Below are 16,535 nucleotides of genomic sequence, written 5' to 3'. Positions count from 1 at the left end.
TCGGTGACAGTCCTGTATCTCTCAGCTTGTCCAGAAATGCATGTAAGCATTTCTCAAAGTGCAAATTCCACTTCCCGGTTGTAGGGGGAGGGGGAACCCAGGAGCAAGACATACCAAGTTTCGCATAATGCTTGCATAAGTCCTTTTTAGTGTCTAAATCCATTTTGATCTGGTTTAGCATCTGGACAGCTTTGCTGTTGTTCTGACGTCTCACTTTCAAGCTTTAGCATTTTATTTGAAACTAATAGAATCCTAAAATGAGTTGCAAACTTAAGATAGTGTCTTGATTAGTGCTGAATGGACTTAAGTAGGACTTCAGTAGGAGATCGAAAGGTTTTTGAGATGGTAAAGACTGGCCTGTTATGCCACCTGTTTGTTTGTTAGTTACTTTAGGCCCGCCTTTCTGAACAAGCAAATGAGCGACCATTAATAAACAGTTGCTCTGTCTGGAGTCAGTTTCTTTTACACAGCAAAATCCCTAAGTTGAGTAAACAGCTATAGTGTTACATAAGCGCCTACAGTGATAAAATAACACAACCTAAACTACTCTGTTTTCTCATTTGAGTCCTGCCTGGCACAAGTGGAGTTATGAAATGACTAGAGTTTGGAAGGAGGGCCACGCCCAAAGCTCCTCCTCCTTCCTCTGGAACTTCCTATAAAACATTGTGTTACTTGTCATGAAGTTTTTTACACCGCATCTCCTCCCTGTTCCTCAGCCCTATCTCTCAGTCCTATCTCTGTGCTTCAAGGCCAGGAGATGGGTGGGACGGGTCGGTCCGGCCTTCTAGCTTAAAGCACAATTTCTGCCCGAGTTCTGTCACCTCCCACAGTCATGCAGTCCCTTCTCATATTACGGCTATAGATGCATATAGGTGTAAGGTGTGGTTTGAACCCACATACTGACCACTGGACATGGAGATTTTGCCAGAAAACGTAGCATATGAAACAGGCTCGACAGAAGTGGCCTTAGGGTCCCTGATGTCCAAGATAAACATGAATCGAGTGCCACTGCCACAAATAGCCCTAGTGCCAAGGATGCAGGCCTCCCAAGGTATCGGGAATACTCCAGTGTAAATAACCTTGACGACAATGTCTGACCATTCTGCCATTAACCATTCTTCTGCTTTAACAGCTATTGAGTTGATATAAATACATCCAAAGAAAATACCTCAGTGGTGTGACATGGTGCAGCATGCATAGAGCCTGAATGCACTCCCTGTGAAGTGTTCAATTACTGAAGTATGTTCGTCAAAGCAAGTGCTGAGTGTGTGGCTTTGTGTGTTCCTGTTATGTCAACCCTCAATTATGTAAGAAAGGTAACGGGGGGACAAGGGCACCACAAACCTGCCCGTACAGAGCACGTATGTGTAGTTCTGAAACCGCCACAGCTAACAGGCTAATTGTCGAAGAGCCAAATATAGGTTTACTACATCGTTTGTTCCACCCTGTTTAGACAGTGCATTGTGTAAACATCTGAGGAACATGCAGGAATATACGGAGCAAAATCCGAAATCTCCGAAAACCACAATCACGCAGCGCTTTCAGCCCTTTAAGAACTTAGATATTGCTCTGGGTAATGCCGCTATTGACGGTGAGCCAAGCTCCATCATGAAAGGTAAGCAAGGTTTCAGTTTATCATTCTGGTTTTTCTGTTCCGCCGAAGGCCTTTCTATTTATAAACATAAGAGCTACCTAGAGTGGGGCACAATTATGCCTTTAGAGCTGCCAACATGTGGAGACACATTTGTTGGCTGTCGGGCCGAGTGCAAAATAACCGTTCCCGTTCCAGCTTTTCATCCTGTGATGTTCCTTGATTTTACAGTGCATACAGATATGTTTATAATGAACATCTGAAGCGAAGTGCTTCTCTGACCTTAAAACTCTCTAGCAGCTAGAGCTTCACGTTAGCTTACATATGGGGCCCTTGGCAAGGAGCGGTCTCCCGACTCATACAGACACATATCGTAGCAAATCAGTCACTGTTGTTCTGTCCCAGATAACAAAATTGAATGTGGGCCGGTGATGGCCCATAATCCACTTTTATTCGGGTTGCATACGGCAATAAATGATGACCTGTGGACAGCCCTGATCTGTTTGCCAGACTTTGGGCCACAGTGGAACCATTACCTGAACAAGTCAACCAGATGTGGGCCCTATGCTTTGAGATTCTCAACGCAAGTGTGTGATGATTTAGGTGTATGGTTAGTACAATGCTAACTGGTGAGGAAGACGTCTACATTGTTAGCTACAGTATTTTAGCCTCATTAGCTAATGGTCCAGATTAAAATATGTCTAAAATATAAAAAATAAATATACTGTGAATATTTATACTGTAATTTTTTTTTTAAAGTAACTGCTCCTGTTCGAGAGCATGAAATATTGCAGGGCTTCCAAGAAAACGGAATGAATTCATTTAATTTAATAATTAATTAAGTTAATTTGGTTAATCAGTTCATTCCAGTGGAAGAGAATACTGTCTACTACAAAAAAGCCACCATTTATTTATTTATAGTAAAAACAAAAACTATACATCAAAAACTTTGAATGACTTAAGAGTGTTCAAGTGTTCTTGAATCATAAATATGATTTTTGTTTATGATTTGGAGAAAGATTTCTGTAGGTCTTGTTACCTCTTGAACAACAGAAATTGTGTGTGGACTTTAAGTGTGTGTGTAGATTACTTATCAATAATGTCTGAATTTAGTGTGTAGATTGGAAAAAAGCCTAAAATGCCTCACTCTTAACCTCAGACACATTACTAGGGAGCGATCATTGGCTAAAATGAGCCTTTAGCCCTTGGCCTTATGCACTGTATCCGTTATAATCCCTTTACGCATTTCCTGAGCTTCCCAGGTTGGCAATAACAAATTCAAGACACGTTTATTCAAGCAATGACTTAGTTAACAGTACATCGTAGAGCCTCCGAAATCACATAAGCAAGTCTATTCGAGATTAGTCAACGTCGCAACGCAATTTGAAGCAAGTGTGTGATGATTCAGACGCATGGTTAGTTCAAAGCTAACTGGTGAGGTAGACGGCTACATTGTTAGCTACAGTATTTAAGCCTCAGTAGCTAACTTTCCAGGTTAAAATATGGCTTTAAGAAATGACATTTGGAGAAGGGGGGGAATTGATTCTATTAAACAGTCACTACTGAATAGGAAACAGCTTTGAAATGGCCAGTCTCCACAGCCAGACTCAACATTCTTGGCCATCAGGACAATACAATCCAGTGTTTATGATCAGCAAGAGTGGAAGTCGGAAACAGAAAACAGGACAGTAATTCATCTTTTCTAATGAGCGCACTTGTTGAGTCTGTACACCCTGTGGAGTTTATACTGACAGTCCACAGCCTTGTACATAATAGCAAAAAAAACAAAAAACAAAGGCAGAACAATAAGACAAAGCTCTTTCGTTAAATTCCAGACAACATCGGATATTCTTGCATTACACGTCTTAAGTTACACACTGGAATATCCATAATGAATCATTTCAGGCATCATGAAGCTAAAGTTAGCATGTTGGAAATACCATCCTAGTGACACCAAATATTGTAATCAGTTTAAAACTCACACTGGACATCATAATCTGATTAGTGGATGAAAAGGCCCATCAAGTTCCTGATTCATTTAGAACCTGTCAGACGGGGAAAGGCCACATATTGTGAGATGTTACATGAAACCTTGTCCTGTGGCTTATGCAGAGCATCAAATTTGATAGGCCATTACATGACAAATCAGATTAAGTGGGAAAGGCTTTCCAATTTTCCACTAATTGGCCAACATTGCTCGTCCTCTTCATCCACTTTTTTCATTACTCATACGTCACGATTGTCTTCTGAAAAGTCCTTAATAACGTTGGGAAAGGATTCATTGTGCCTAGAAAACAAGACTCTACATGTGAATCATTTTTTGTCTAATCTGGAACTGTATTTAACCACATTCATAAACAGAGCTACCAAATCTAAAAGTGCTTCATTAACATCCATATATACAGACGTAAACAGGCACTAGTAGAAAAAAAAAAGACACTCCATACTTATACACTAATTATCTAAAAGGTGGTACTCTAAATGTAAATGTACAGTCATTGGCCACTTTATTAGAAATACTTCCCTAATTCCCACCATGCACCTGTAAAGGAAGAGAATACATTCAATCTGCGGTCATGTGCAGTTTGCATTGGTTGCGTTGGAGTTAAGGTAAAGGTATCTATACTCAACAAGCACTTTATTAGAAACACCTGTTTGACCACCCATTCATGCAATCAGCCAATCATGTGGCACCAGAGTAATGCATTAAATCATCCAAATAATAAGTGGCCAACTGCTCCTGGTCATTTTCAACCATTCAACCTTCAACCATCAGAATGAACACAAAAAAAATGACTGAACAGGTAAACTTGTTGATGAGAGAGGTCAATGTAGAATGGCCAGATTGGCCAGAATGTCAGATTCAAGCTGACAGAAAGGCTATGGTCACAAATCATGGTGAGCAGAAAAGCATCTCAGAATGCACAATACATCTAACATTGAGGAGGATGGGCTACAACTGCAGAAGACCACACTGGATTCCACTTCTGTCAGTCAGCAACAGAAAGCTGAGGCTGCAGTGGGCGCAAACTCACCAGAACTGGACAGTTGAAAACTGAAATAAAAAACAGGGTGGTCTGATAAACTTCAGTTTCTGCTGAAGTTGAAGTGTACAGGTGCTTTAGAATTTGATGCTTGACTAGCATGAATACATGGATACAATTTGCCTTTGTTAAGGCTGGTAGAGGTGGTGTAGTGGCGTGTGGAATGTTGTCTGGGCACATTTTGGGCCCATTAACACTGACCATCTGCATTTCTTTTAAGCCACAGATTACTCATCTTCTAACGGCTACTTCCAACATGTTAATGCTATGAATCTCAAAGAAAAAGGGGCCTCAAACTTGTTTCATAAACATGACACTGAGTTCAGTGTTCTTCAGCCTTTGCAGTTACCTGATCTGAATACAAAGATAAAGGTGCACGTATTTGTCACTGTACTATGTACAGCGAAATGTGTCCTCTGCATTTTACCCATCTGTGGTAGTGAACACACACACACACACACACACACTAATGAACTAGGGGCAGTGAGCACACACACACAGTTGGTGGTGGACAGTCAACTCCAGCGCCTGGGGAGCAGAAAGGGTAAAGGGCCTTGCTCCAGGGCCCAACAGTGGAAACTTGCCGTGCCCGGGTATTGAACCCACAACCCTGTGATCAATAGCCCGGAGCTCTAACTGCTGAACCACCACTGCCCCAAAAGAATCCCCTTTGGGATATGGTAAAACTGAAGATACGCAGCAAAACGTGCACCTGAAATCTCAAATGAGTGTTTCCAATATCATGTGGAAACCATGTCATGAAGAATTAAGGCTTATTCACAAGCAGAGGGAGGCCCAACCAAGTTGTATAGTTATCCTAATATCAGTGAGTGTATACTGTACATGTAAAAACATAAAGGCACTTGCTTGTGAATGCAGTCAATACTTATATTAAAGTATTTTGAGTAACGTTATGCAACTGACTATAGCAGCACAAGTCTCCTTAATAGAAGGAGATGGAATGCTTGGAATACCAGGAGTGTTGCTCTCTTTAGTGAAGTACTTAACTATTGTACTTTCCCCACTTCTGGTTTCTGACCACAGAACCGTTCTAGGCTGGATATTTTTGGATGGTCGACATCTCTGAGCCGAGTGGTGAGTCTGAGGTGTGTGAAAAGTCCAGCAATGCCACTGTGCCTGACACACTCTTATCTCCACATCAGTAACTCAGTGTCACCTCTGAGCTGAGAATGATCAACAACCCAAATAAACCTGCTCAACAGTGGCCCTGTAATCAGAAACTGACCAATGTTAAAGGGTGACGTGGACCACTGTCTATAAAGCGCTATAGTCTGTAGCTGTACACCTATATAGCTGGCCTATGAAGTGGGTAGAGTTATTAAAGTTAACAGGGAGTGAACGCACAGGGTAAGGGTTTCCAATAAAGTGGATAGTAAGTGTAATGTTAATGTGAGAAGTAAAACTACTGTTACTCTGACCTGTCCTCCTCCCACGTCATGAAGACACACTTACTTCAAGGAAAGGTCATGTATGCTGATCGCTGCAAACCAGTGATCAGTGTCAGGTTTTGAATGAACTAAAGGTGAGGATGCATTATTACTGGCTTAACTGTATCGTTACATACCTGAAAAATATTATGATACCATGGCCACAAGGCTAACATTTTGTAGGAAAACTATATATAACACAATCAAAAAAAACAAAAAAACACTCAGTGATCATGAGACAACAGGAGAAGAGTAGAATGGTTTTCCTGTATAATTCCAGTTAGTATTTTCATTATGTCAAGGTGTCAATGTTCCTTGAAGAGCAACAAACTGCAAGCTCAAGCATACAGTAATCTGTCAGTACTATTTTGACTGAATTCCAATCATATGACACCACTTAACTGCTCTGGAAACAGCCGGTAAACATGAAGCAAACTTCCTAAGGGCCCTATGCAGTGGGGATCAATTAAAGCCTAAATTCTCTCTTTGATAAGCAGCTGTATTCCAGGGAAAGCACAAGTTAGACACTCTTGAGCATGATCTGTTTAGCCATGTTTTTGTCCAGATGAAACTGCCAAGACCATTTGATAGCAACGCATAAGTCTTTTCTAATCAGAACATGACAGAACATTTATTTAAAGCAAAACCTTTAGTCAAATGTGGTACCTTGAGATTTACAGTGCCTATAAAATGATTCATCCCCACATATGTTTTGCCCTTTTCTTGCTTTTTCAAACAGAATCATCATCAATATAATTTGGTGATGTAGAATAATATAATATAATGAAAAATAATAGTTTATTCATAGTAAAGAGGATTTCATTGTTTTCATTGGACAGCAGCGAAATTCACCCCTTCAAAGTAAAAGACCTTCTTCAACAGATGTCCAGGTAATTGGTGCATCTGAATGTACTGAAGGTGTCTTAACTGATTGTAGTATGAAGATAACTGTCTGGAAGGTCCAGTCACTGATTAATCAGTATTCCTGGCTTTAAAAAAAAAAACACAATGAAGACAAAAGAACACTTCCGCAACTCAGAGGAAAGGTTGCTGAAGTCACTAAATATCCTCTGGAAGAAATGGAAGGAATACAGCACGTGTTGTAAATGTGCCTAGAGCAGACCGCCCCCACAAACGGAGTGGCCATGCAAGAAGCAAGTGCAAGACTAGTGAGGGAGGCCACCAAGACACCTATGACTACTCTGAGGAAGTTAAAAGCTTCAGCAGCTCAGATGGGAGAGAATCTGCATACAACAACTGTTGCCCAGGTTCTTCACCAGTCAAAACAAAGAAAATTTGCAAAGAAAATTAAATATCGACTATAGTTCACACAAAAGCATGTGGGAGACTCCAAGGTCAACTAGAAAAAGGTCCTTTGGTCTGATGAGACCAAGATTGAGCTGTTTGGCCAGCAGACTAGACGCTAGACTAAGTTTGGTGGACACCAAACATTGCACAACACCATGATCACACAATCCCCACCATGAAGCACGGTGGTGGCAGCACCAATCTGAGAATGCATCCTGGCAGTGGGCCCTGGAAAGCTTGTTTACGTGAAAGGAGTGAAAATTTCTGCTGTCACTGATTTTACATATTTAATTTATAAAGAAAAGAAATTATATTGACCATGCTTCCATTTATGAAAGTAATACAAAGGAAAATTATCCAAGGGGGATAATAATTTTAAAGGCACTGCAAAAGTATTGTATTTCTGGTTCACATGGCATTTTTCATTAAATATGCATAGACATTTTTTTAAGAAAATGTGAATACTGGTGTACTGCAAACATATAAACCTTATAAGCATTCTTCAGGCAAACAAATCCAACAAATCCAACAAACCCAACAGTGCTTCTCTATATTGGCATTCTTTTCACGCTGATAATACCTCTAACTCCAACAATGGAAAATACCACTGCAGGACCACATTCAGGACTTGCCGATAAGACGCTAAAACAATCTCACCAATCAATGACTTTTTTTTTTTTTGCTTTTATCAAGAACCACAAAAATGTGGCCACATTCAGAATTACGGAACAGCAGGAGAATGTGTTTTGTGTGCAGAGCAGCTACACACACACACACACACACACACACACACACACACACACACACGTGGGCGCTTGTGAATGCAAAAAGCAGAGAGCAGGATGGATAGGATCTCACCATTTCTACAAAATGCCAGTGAACATTAAAGGAAACAATTACAGCACAGCTGGCTGCTGTATTTGTGTATAAATGTATAGATAAAGTGTTGCATAATCTTTTAAACTAAACAAAAGCCTTCTGCAATAACACCACCTTCCTACAATGAAGTAATCTACTCAGCCACTACGCCGTTATAATTTGAACAGTTTCAACACCAATCATATGGTGCAGCTTTAACGACATGCAGCGTGGTGACCTGAGCTAAACATGAGCTAATTTTTTGTTTGTTTCACTCCTGGTTTCTGAGCTCACAGAATCTCTGGCATATCATAAACAGCATGAATGGACACAGACTAAATATGAGAGTTGACAAATCGTTGGGGTTTATTTATACTGTGCAGACTTACAAGGGTTGGGGGGGGGGGCATGATCTCAAGTTCAGTCTACTCAACCTAACACAATAAACATGAAAAGACAATAGCTCCTCTTAGCTGCCTGTAGCCGTGCCCATGGGCGTGTTACTGGGACTCTCTGGCCGCTTGTCTGGCCAGACGCTCCTGTTGCACTTTCTCTCTCATTTCTTTCTCTCTTACGATCAGCTGCCGACGCTCAGACTCCCAGTCCTTCACCCTCTTCTGGTACTCGGCAATGTCCAGCTGCTCGCAGGCCTTCAACTTCTCCTCTGACAGGCGAGCCGCAAGAACCTCCAGACTGCTTGACTCCTCCTTCCCCTGAGCCTGCAGCTGCTCCCTCAGCTCCTGCACACCAGACAGCAAAGAAGAGAGAGCGGTTTAACAAGCAAGCCCATTAAAAAGGGGTGAAGCATTGCATTGGTTTAATCACAATTATAAACATAATTTATGCTTCTATCCTACATAAAAAGCTACACAGGAATGAAATTCTGTCGCCACTGCAATTGGTTCCACCAAAACTGTCCTTGCTCTATTTTCATTCAAACAGTAATAAAACATACCCCCTACTGTCCCTATATGTAGATATTTGTATAATTTTCTTCACTTTAGGGGGGGTCTTAAGTGGTGCAGTTGTCTAAGTGTTGTCCCAATCACAGCAGATTCAGTTCCTGTAAAGCTGCTTTGTGACATCAGTTGTAAAAAACGCTATACAAATAAATTATTAAATTAAGCAGAATTTTGGCGGTTCAATCCCGAAAGCATAAATGCCCCCCTCCCCCATCACTCAGTGCAAAATTAGCAGTTATTCTCCAAATGCGTTTAGATGTTCAACAACGCATTAGCGGCAGTTTAAAATTAAGCTTGAATGATGGCTTTAAGGTTGGCTTCGTGTGACCTGGAGTAAGCACATAACCTTCACCCTCCCAGTTTTGGTAGCACAGTAACATCAGGTGACAGGGAGAATTGAAAATGATAAAAATAGGGAGAAATTTGAAAAATCTATCTCTGTTAAAGATAGTATATCAATATGTTCACTCATGAGACATCATTTAATTTGTAAAACTGCAGGACTTATATACTTAGAAATATTTGCTCTTAAACATTTGGACATTTTACATTCCATGCTTTATAGCAAGTGCCACAGGTAATGGCAGATTTCAAAGCAATTTGATAGTGGCTGTCAAGAAGTGATTGAAGGAAGAAAATATGAGATTTTATCCAAAGCATACACTTCAGGCCAAAAGTTTGGAAGCAGCATTTATAAAGATTATTACATCCATTTAATAGATTTACCTAACTTAAATGTGTTTATCAACATAGAAAAAGAGTCTAAAAGACTAAATGTTTCAGATTTCTGAAAGCTTACACAAACTGAATTAGGTGTGTTAAATTATGGCTGGTTCCTGCTCAGTCTAAGGAACATTATGCACAAACAGGGCTAAGCGATATGGTAAAAATACCATATTACGATATTTAAAGACTTGTTTCGTGATACATGATATTTATCACGATACATGTAATTACAGACTAAACACATCAATAGCGACAAATTCCTAAAAAACTACTGTTCAGATACTCTCCCGTACTGAGTACAGCTACTTTTATTCAACACCTGCTGCACTTCATCTAATTCAACCAGTCTAATTACAGTGTTTGTAATGAAACCTGCAGCTGATCAGTGTTTTTTAAGCACTATCCTCCATATGCTTAGAAAAGCATATGGTTATCACAATAGCAAAATTCATCACGATACAATAAAATATAGTCATATTGCCCAGCTCTATGCACAAAGGTCATTTAATCAAATAAGGACCAATATAAACCACCACCACCACCAATTCTTGGATAAACTAGATGCTAATATGCATGTTGTGCTGTGTAGGTGGTTGGCTGGCTTACAAAGTATTTGACATACTCTACAGAAAGGAAAAATCATTGCTGGCTTCCAAACTTGTAACATATTTGATGTGTGTGTGTGTGCGCTGAAGAAGGCCTTGGGTCAAACCTTGAACTTAGCTGTGTACTGTGGTAATTTAGCTCTTTCAAGCTCATCTTCCTCATCAGCCTCATTTTCGGTGGCACTCTCCTCCACTGTTTCAGAGGAAGGAGTGGAAGAGAGCTCCTGCAGTATTTTGTCCAAGTAATCAAGCTGAAAAACACAGAAAGTCACAATAACAGATGGCAAAATAAATTCCATATTCTGATCAAAATCAGCTGCTTAAAAGGCACAAGTGTCTGTCCTGGCACCGAAGTGGTGGAACAAATTTCTCCTGGGTGCCCGAACGGCAGAGTCGCTTGCTGTCTTCAAACGCAGAGGGAAGACCCATCTCTTGCTTGGGCAAAGTGTAGTGCAGAGTGTTGTGGTCTCCATACTGACTTCTGTATTTCGTAGCATGCAAGCTTAAAGGTATCTTCTAGATCATAGTCCATACAAACTAGTTAAGGGTATTTTCTAAGTTAACAGTGAAGCACTTTTGTAAGTCGCTCTAGATAAGAGCGCCTCCTAAGTGCCTAATATTGCAGTTTAATATTATACAAATAATTTAAATAATATACATTGCAGTCTTTCATCAGATTTAAGTTTCTTGAGTTCCCAATCTTCTTCGTCTGCAGAATTCTGATATTTGGTGATGACATAACTCAAAAGGACACTGCGTGGTCTCCCTCAAAACCATCACCTCAGGCAAAGTGAGTGAGTGTATTACACAGTGAGCCAAAACACAGTTTGAGCAACTGTGTCTCATTTTACTAAATACTCACAACTTCCTTGGATAATTTCAAATCTGCTGCATCAGAGCACACTCTCTCCATTACAGCCAGTGATCGGCCAAGGTAGCCTGGAGTCCAGATCAAGGGCATTTGGTGAAACACTGCATGTATTCCTTTGGCCATCTCCACCTTACCTGAAAAAGAAATTGTAATGTATGAAAATAAAAAGCACTGATTGGCTATCCAGAAATACATGAAGGTAATGAATAACCTGCTATAATATTTATGACTTAGGATTAAGTAAGCTGCATATTCATTGAAACCAAAGTGTTAAAGTTCAAGTTTTCAATTATTCCTGATGCATTATTTTTACGACCACACTTTATACACACCAATAAGTGCATGACCCAGTAACTGAGCACTAAGGCCAACTGAGTTCTTCTGCTCCAGTCCAACCAGCATAAGAGCTGCTCCTATATTCCTCTCCTCCTGCCACTGCACACAAAACAACATCCCAGGGTCTCATTTTACACCATGGGTCAGCAGAGAAAGAGTATTACAGAATCCATATCTCTCAATAGTATATTATTAATGCTATTTTGACTATGTAAGCATGGCTAATGTTTCAAAATGTGCTAGGCCACATGGACACATTTACATTGAACAAACCATTCAGTCTACAGCAGTTCAGCACAGCCATTCACACTGAAGTGATAAGGAGTGTCTGTAACAGGGTTATGATGAGAATATGTGGACATACAAAAAAAACTTTTGTTTCTGACTACCTAAATGCATTACTGCAGCTTTCCAAATGATCCTGACATTTAATATTAGTATACTTTAAGTACTAATGAGTTTTTAATGCTCTTGATTTTGGAAGAAAAGGAGGTGTTCAGAAGTGTTTGGCCATATAATGACTGAACAAAAGACATGGTAGTAAAAGCAGCCTGTTTAATTCTAAAGGATAAAGAGAGGATGGGAAATGGTTCTGTAAAAAATAAAATACCCCCAATTATCAACATTAGGAACTGGCTAGAGAAATAAATGTATGTAGAATGTGGGGCCTTTTAAGGAGAATTTTAACTCTAACCAAAGCTGAAAGACACTGTGTGCTACAAAAGGAGTGTAGCAAGACTTCTAAAACCTTGACCCCTCCCAAACGCATGGAAAATTCCCTCCTGAAAAAAGTCCTCCAGATCAGTTTTTCTAATAAGCAACAGTTGCCTGTTCTTTTCATCTCAAATCAACAAACTGCCATCAGATATTCAAAGCTTAAGATGATAGTTTTGGAGATACATACGCTGAGGTCAGGCTTGGTTGCCAAGTATTTGCTCAGGGCACATAGTGATAATATCTGTGTTGTGGGCTGGGTAAAAGCTTCCTGAAGCATCACCTCCTCAACAACTGAGCAGGCTCCTGTGATGACAAAAAAACAGACCATTATTGGCTACACATCTTTCAAACAAATGAGACAGCAGCAAGTGAGCTCCATTAATCAGTTCCCAACTTTTAAAAACACTTACCCTTGTAGTCTTCATCTTTCAAGTACGAGTCAATCAGAAGGTTGAACATGAACTCATCTGGGAACATTCCAAATTGTACCTAAAATATGGGGATGAGTTTAACATCAGAATTTTTTCCAGCATAACAGCTCTATAAGGAGCTAATCCTGAAACAGCAGCATTTACTGTGGAAAACACTGTATGACAAAGCCCTACCTTGTTCTTGAGTGTGTATAATGCTTTATCTCTGGCTCCATGTTTAAGGCACTGCCTAAACCAGCTGTGGATAGTCCAGTCTCGGAGGTACCAGCAGTTTGGACTGTGGCGAAACCTAAGAACACAACAGGAGCACAAGTAGTCAGGCGGATCTATACCCTTCAATCCACAGGTCTTCTGAATGTTGAATGTACAGCTACAAATTCAACAAAACAAAAGCAGGCTGCACTTACTTATACAGGTAGTACTCAGCTTGAATAACCTCCTCAGCTGAAGATATGCTGTCTACAAACTGAAGGAGGCAGACATATTATTACAAGTATGCAGTAATGTGCTTATTGTTTTAAAAAGATGTGTAAGCAAGTTGAAGATAGATAGATAGATAGATGGATATACACACATTAAATACAAAATAAGTCATATAAGGCGGCAAATGTTTATGAAATAGCTCACGCCATAAAAGGTTGCGAATAACACAACGATGCAGTAGAGATGCACCGATTGCAACTTTCTTGGCTGATTCTGAGAGTTCTATGAATTATAGATATAGATAATAAATGACAGCATCCAGGATCATTTATGTTCAACTTTTCATTAATACAATTTTCTTTAATACTTTTAATGTATATTAAATACATATAACAGTGTTTTTGAACATTTTTAGCTACTGTACACTAAGCACAGACATTTGAAGCTTGAAAGAGACTTTCTATATATTTTATCTAGAGCATGTATCATGTGGAAGTAGAGCTGGGCAATGTGGAAAAAGTTTATATCACGATATATAAAGACATTTTTGTTACGATATGCGATGATTAATTTCAATATTTCATCATGTCTGCTATCCAGACACTCTCCCAAACTGAGTACCGTAATTTGTCCTCAAAAAATGCTGCACGCCATTAAATTTAATAGAACCGATTACACTCTTTGTAATGAAATGTACAGATCTCTTTAAGCACTGACGATATCCACGATACACTCATAAATGCATACTGTGTACCACAATTAAAAAATGTTTTACAATACGATAAAATTGTTATATTGCTTAGCTCTATGTGGAAGCATAAATAATACCATTAAACAGCTTCTGCTCGTGTTGAAAACAACGGCAGAGGCAACTGCCCATCCCTAAATGCATATAATTCAACCAAACCCCAGCTGAAAAACTCACTTTTTTATGAGATTACCAATCAAATGAGAGCTATACTGAACCAGAGTGAACGCAGGGCTGAACTGTGGGACAGATTTACTGATGTTTGTGGTAAACAGCGCGCTGCAGCAGACATGCAGGGTCACACAAATATTTTGAACTTCTGTCCAACATGCTTCGGCCAAACTAAACTAGCCATTCGTCCAGGTTGGAGGGACTTGTTTCTTCCATGTTGTTTAACTAGACATGCTAACTGCCCTCTTGTTGGCTGTACTGGAAAAAGTTTTGAAGATTTCTAAGTCAAGCTGATAACCAGCGAGCGCCTTTGTAAACAACGCAGGCGGACGACAGAGTGACTGTAGGAAAGGTCTACAGGGAGCCGATTCGGACACAGCCATGGTGTATGTGTGGCTGTGTTTGTGCAGCTGGCGCCCTCGTGCGGTGCACAAGTGTAAATGTGACCGACGCAGAACCAGTTATACGTCACCGGCTGATTGCCTGTGCATCTCTAGTCACCAGTAACACAATGAATAACACCAAGTCAATCATTTGGAAAAGCAAAAACACCAATAACAGAAGGGTTCAAATCATATAGAATGGAGAGAATAGTGGTGCTCCCTTACCCGGGATATTGTAAGAGAGCTGACTGGAAACTTTCTCTCATAAGACCTGTCCATTAGAGAGGCTAGTTCAGCTGAAAAGAAAAGAAAGAGGAAAATGCATTAAAATTACCTTCCAAAATACATACTGATGCTGATAAATGCTGAACTGAATTTAGGTAAACAGAAAATCAATGTAAATTCAAGGACTTTCCATGACTTTTCAAGTACCAAAAAACTACAAATTCCAGGACCAAAAATTCCTGTAACTTGTTTACGGGAATGTTTAGTCCACGCTAGTAGCTGAAAGACTGTCCAGGCTAGCTAGTTAACAACATAAGGCACGTTAATGATACCAAAGTCAAAACTGTGCATGGTGCATGGTTTCAAGGACTTTTCATTACTGGATTTTAGCATGTTTACTTTCCATGACTTTCTAGGACCCGTATGAACAACTGGCGGCCCTCTAACCCTTCAATCTTTGGTCAGTTTCTGGACAACATCACAGGACAACGGTCATCAGGATACATTTTATTCCAAATGAGTTTAATACATATAAAAACCTGGTCTGTGCGCTTTCCACGCATCCCATTTTAAGATTTAACTCTTTTTAAAAATCTCTGGGAATATTTTCTTATTCTTATTTATGGCATTTAGCAGACGCTCTTATCCAGAGTGACTTACAAGGTTACTTGTATTACAGAGGAGGGCCAATGCAGTGTTAGGAGTCTTGCCCAAGGACTCTTATTGGTGTAGCGCAGCATAGTCACCCAGACCGGGAATCGAACCCTGGTCTCCCACATGGTGTTGTAACGGGCAGGTAGTGGTGTTATCTGTTGCGCCACACCAACCATAAGACAGTGGTCATCAATCCTCCTCCTGGAGATTCCTGGAGATCTGTAATCCTGCAGGTGTCTCCTCCAACCCAAACAGAACATCTCAATCAAGCACTTCTGAAGATAATTAGCAAGATGGATTAGGGCTAGAGCTGAAGACTGAAGGAAGGCAGATCTCCAGGGAAGGCAGGGTTGGTGACCGGTTATCTAGCACCTCAAGATACAATGTCTATAGACAGCATAATCAACACTGCCCTCTGCTGAACACTCACACAAACAAACCCTCTGGAAAGGGTAGCCAGCTACTTACCCAGGTTTTGAGGGTCAACTTCTCTTTGTTCCCACACTTTGGTGTCTGTGTATGCTGCTGAAAGTAGACATCTTCTGCCTGCAACATGACACAGGGAGGTTTGATGGAGGTCCTGAGCGACATAGATAGCTACACTGTCTCAGTCAACACAGCTATGGCCATGCTAGTGAGAAAACCTACACGAGCATGCTATTGATAAGCGAAAAACACTGACTCGTGAAAAAACATAGCTACTTAGCTAACAACAAGGGTTTGTTTCATTTTAATAAACATTCAAAAGTCGGTTATCTTCATCCCACAGCTGAAGCCAGGTGATGTCTAGCTAGCTACCTAGCTAATAACCTCAGTGTGTGGAAGGTTAGCAACCTTGGCTAACAGCACGGACTCTGCGGGCTGCTTTTCTCAGGCAGAATGGACGAACTCACACAAAACAGGATGAACAGCTATACTCTCTAAACGAGTCTCTGAAACCCACCGGTTAAACTCGGAGATGAGCATTTCGCCACAGTCCTGACAGGCAGGAGAAAGCGTTGCAGTATGGAGGCCGCCATCTTTGGGTCATACCA

The 16,535-nt window shown here is 40.4% G+C and overlaps 1 protein-coding gene across 1 annotated transcript; it reads right to left on the bottom strand.

The window, feature by feature from the left end:
* Positions 1-8,604: 8,604 nt before the first annotated feature.
* mrps27 (mitochondrial ribosomal protein S27) lies at positions 8,605-16,535 on the bottom strand. The gene is made up of 11 exons (XM_072680985.1): positions 16,445-16,535; positions 15,970-16,047; positions 14,848-14,918; positions 13,305-13,363; positions 13,072-13,186; positions 12,877-12,955; positions 12,654-12,769; positions 11,746-11,848; positions 11,405-11,547; positions 10,650-10,793; positions 8,605-8,989 (listed from the first exon to the last, which is right to left on the bottom strand). The coding sequence occupies exons 1-11, from the start codon at positions 16,518-16,520 to the stop codon at positions 8,750-8,752; spliced, it is 1,224 nt and encodes a 407-aa protein (XP_072537086.1). The 5' UTR covers positions 16,521-16,535; the 3' UTR covers positions 8,605-8,749.

This window comes from Salminus brasiliensis, chromosome 6 (genome assembly GCF_030463535.1).
Source record: "Salminus brasiliensis chromosome 6, fSalBra1.hap2, whole genome shotgun sequence".
NCBI classification, from domain to species: Eukaryota; Metazoa; Chordata; class Actinopteri; order Characiformes; family Bryconidae; genus Salminus; species Salminus brasiliensis.
This window is presented reverse-complemented; position numbering and strand designations above follow the sequence as displayed.

Excerpts from the sequence above, each read along its gene's own strand:
- mrps27 (XM_072680985.1), bottom strand. The coding sequence starts at position 16,520 with ATGGCGGCCTCCATACTGCAACGCTTTCTCCTGCCTGTCAGGACTGTG. Across the intron at positions 11,849-12,653 it reads CAACCAAGCCTGACCTCAGC|TGGCAGGAGGAGAGGAATAT; the intron begins GTATGTATCTCC and ends TTTTGTGTGCAG. Across the intron at positions 11,548-11,745 it reads ACTGGGTCATGCACTTATTG|GTAAGGTGGAGATGGCCAAA; the intron begins GTGTGTATAAAG and ends TTTCTTTTTCAG.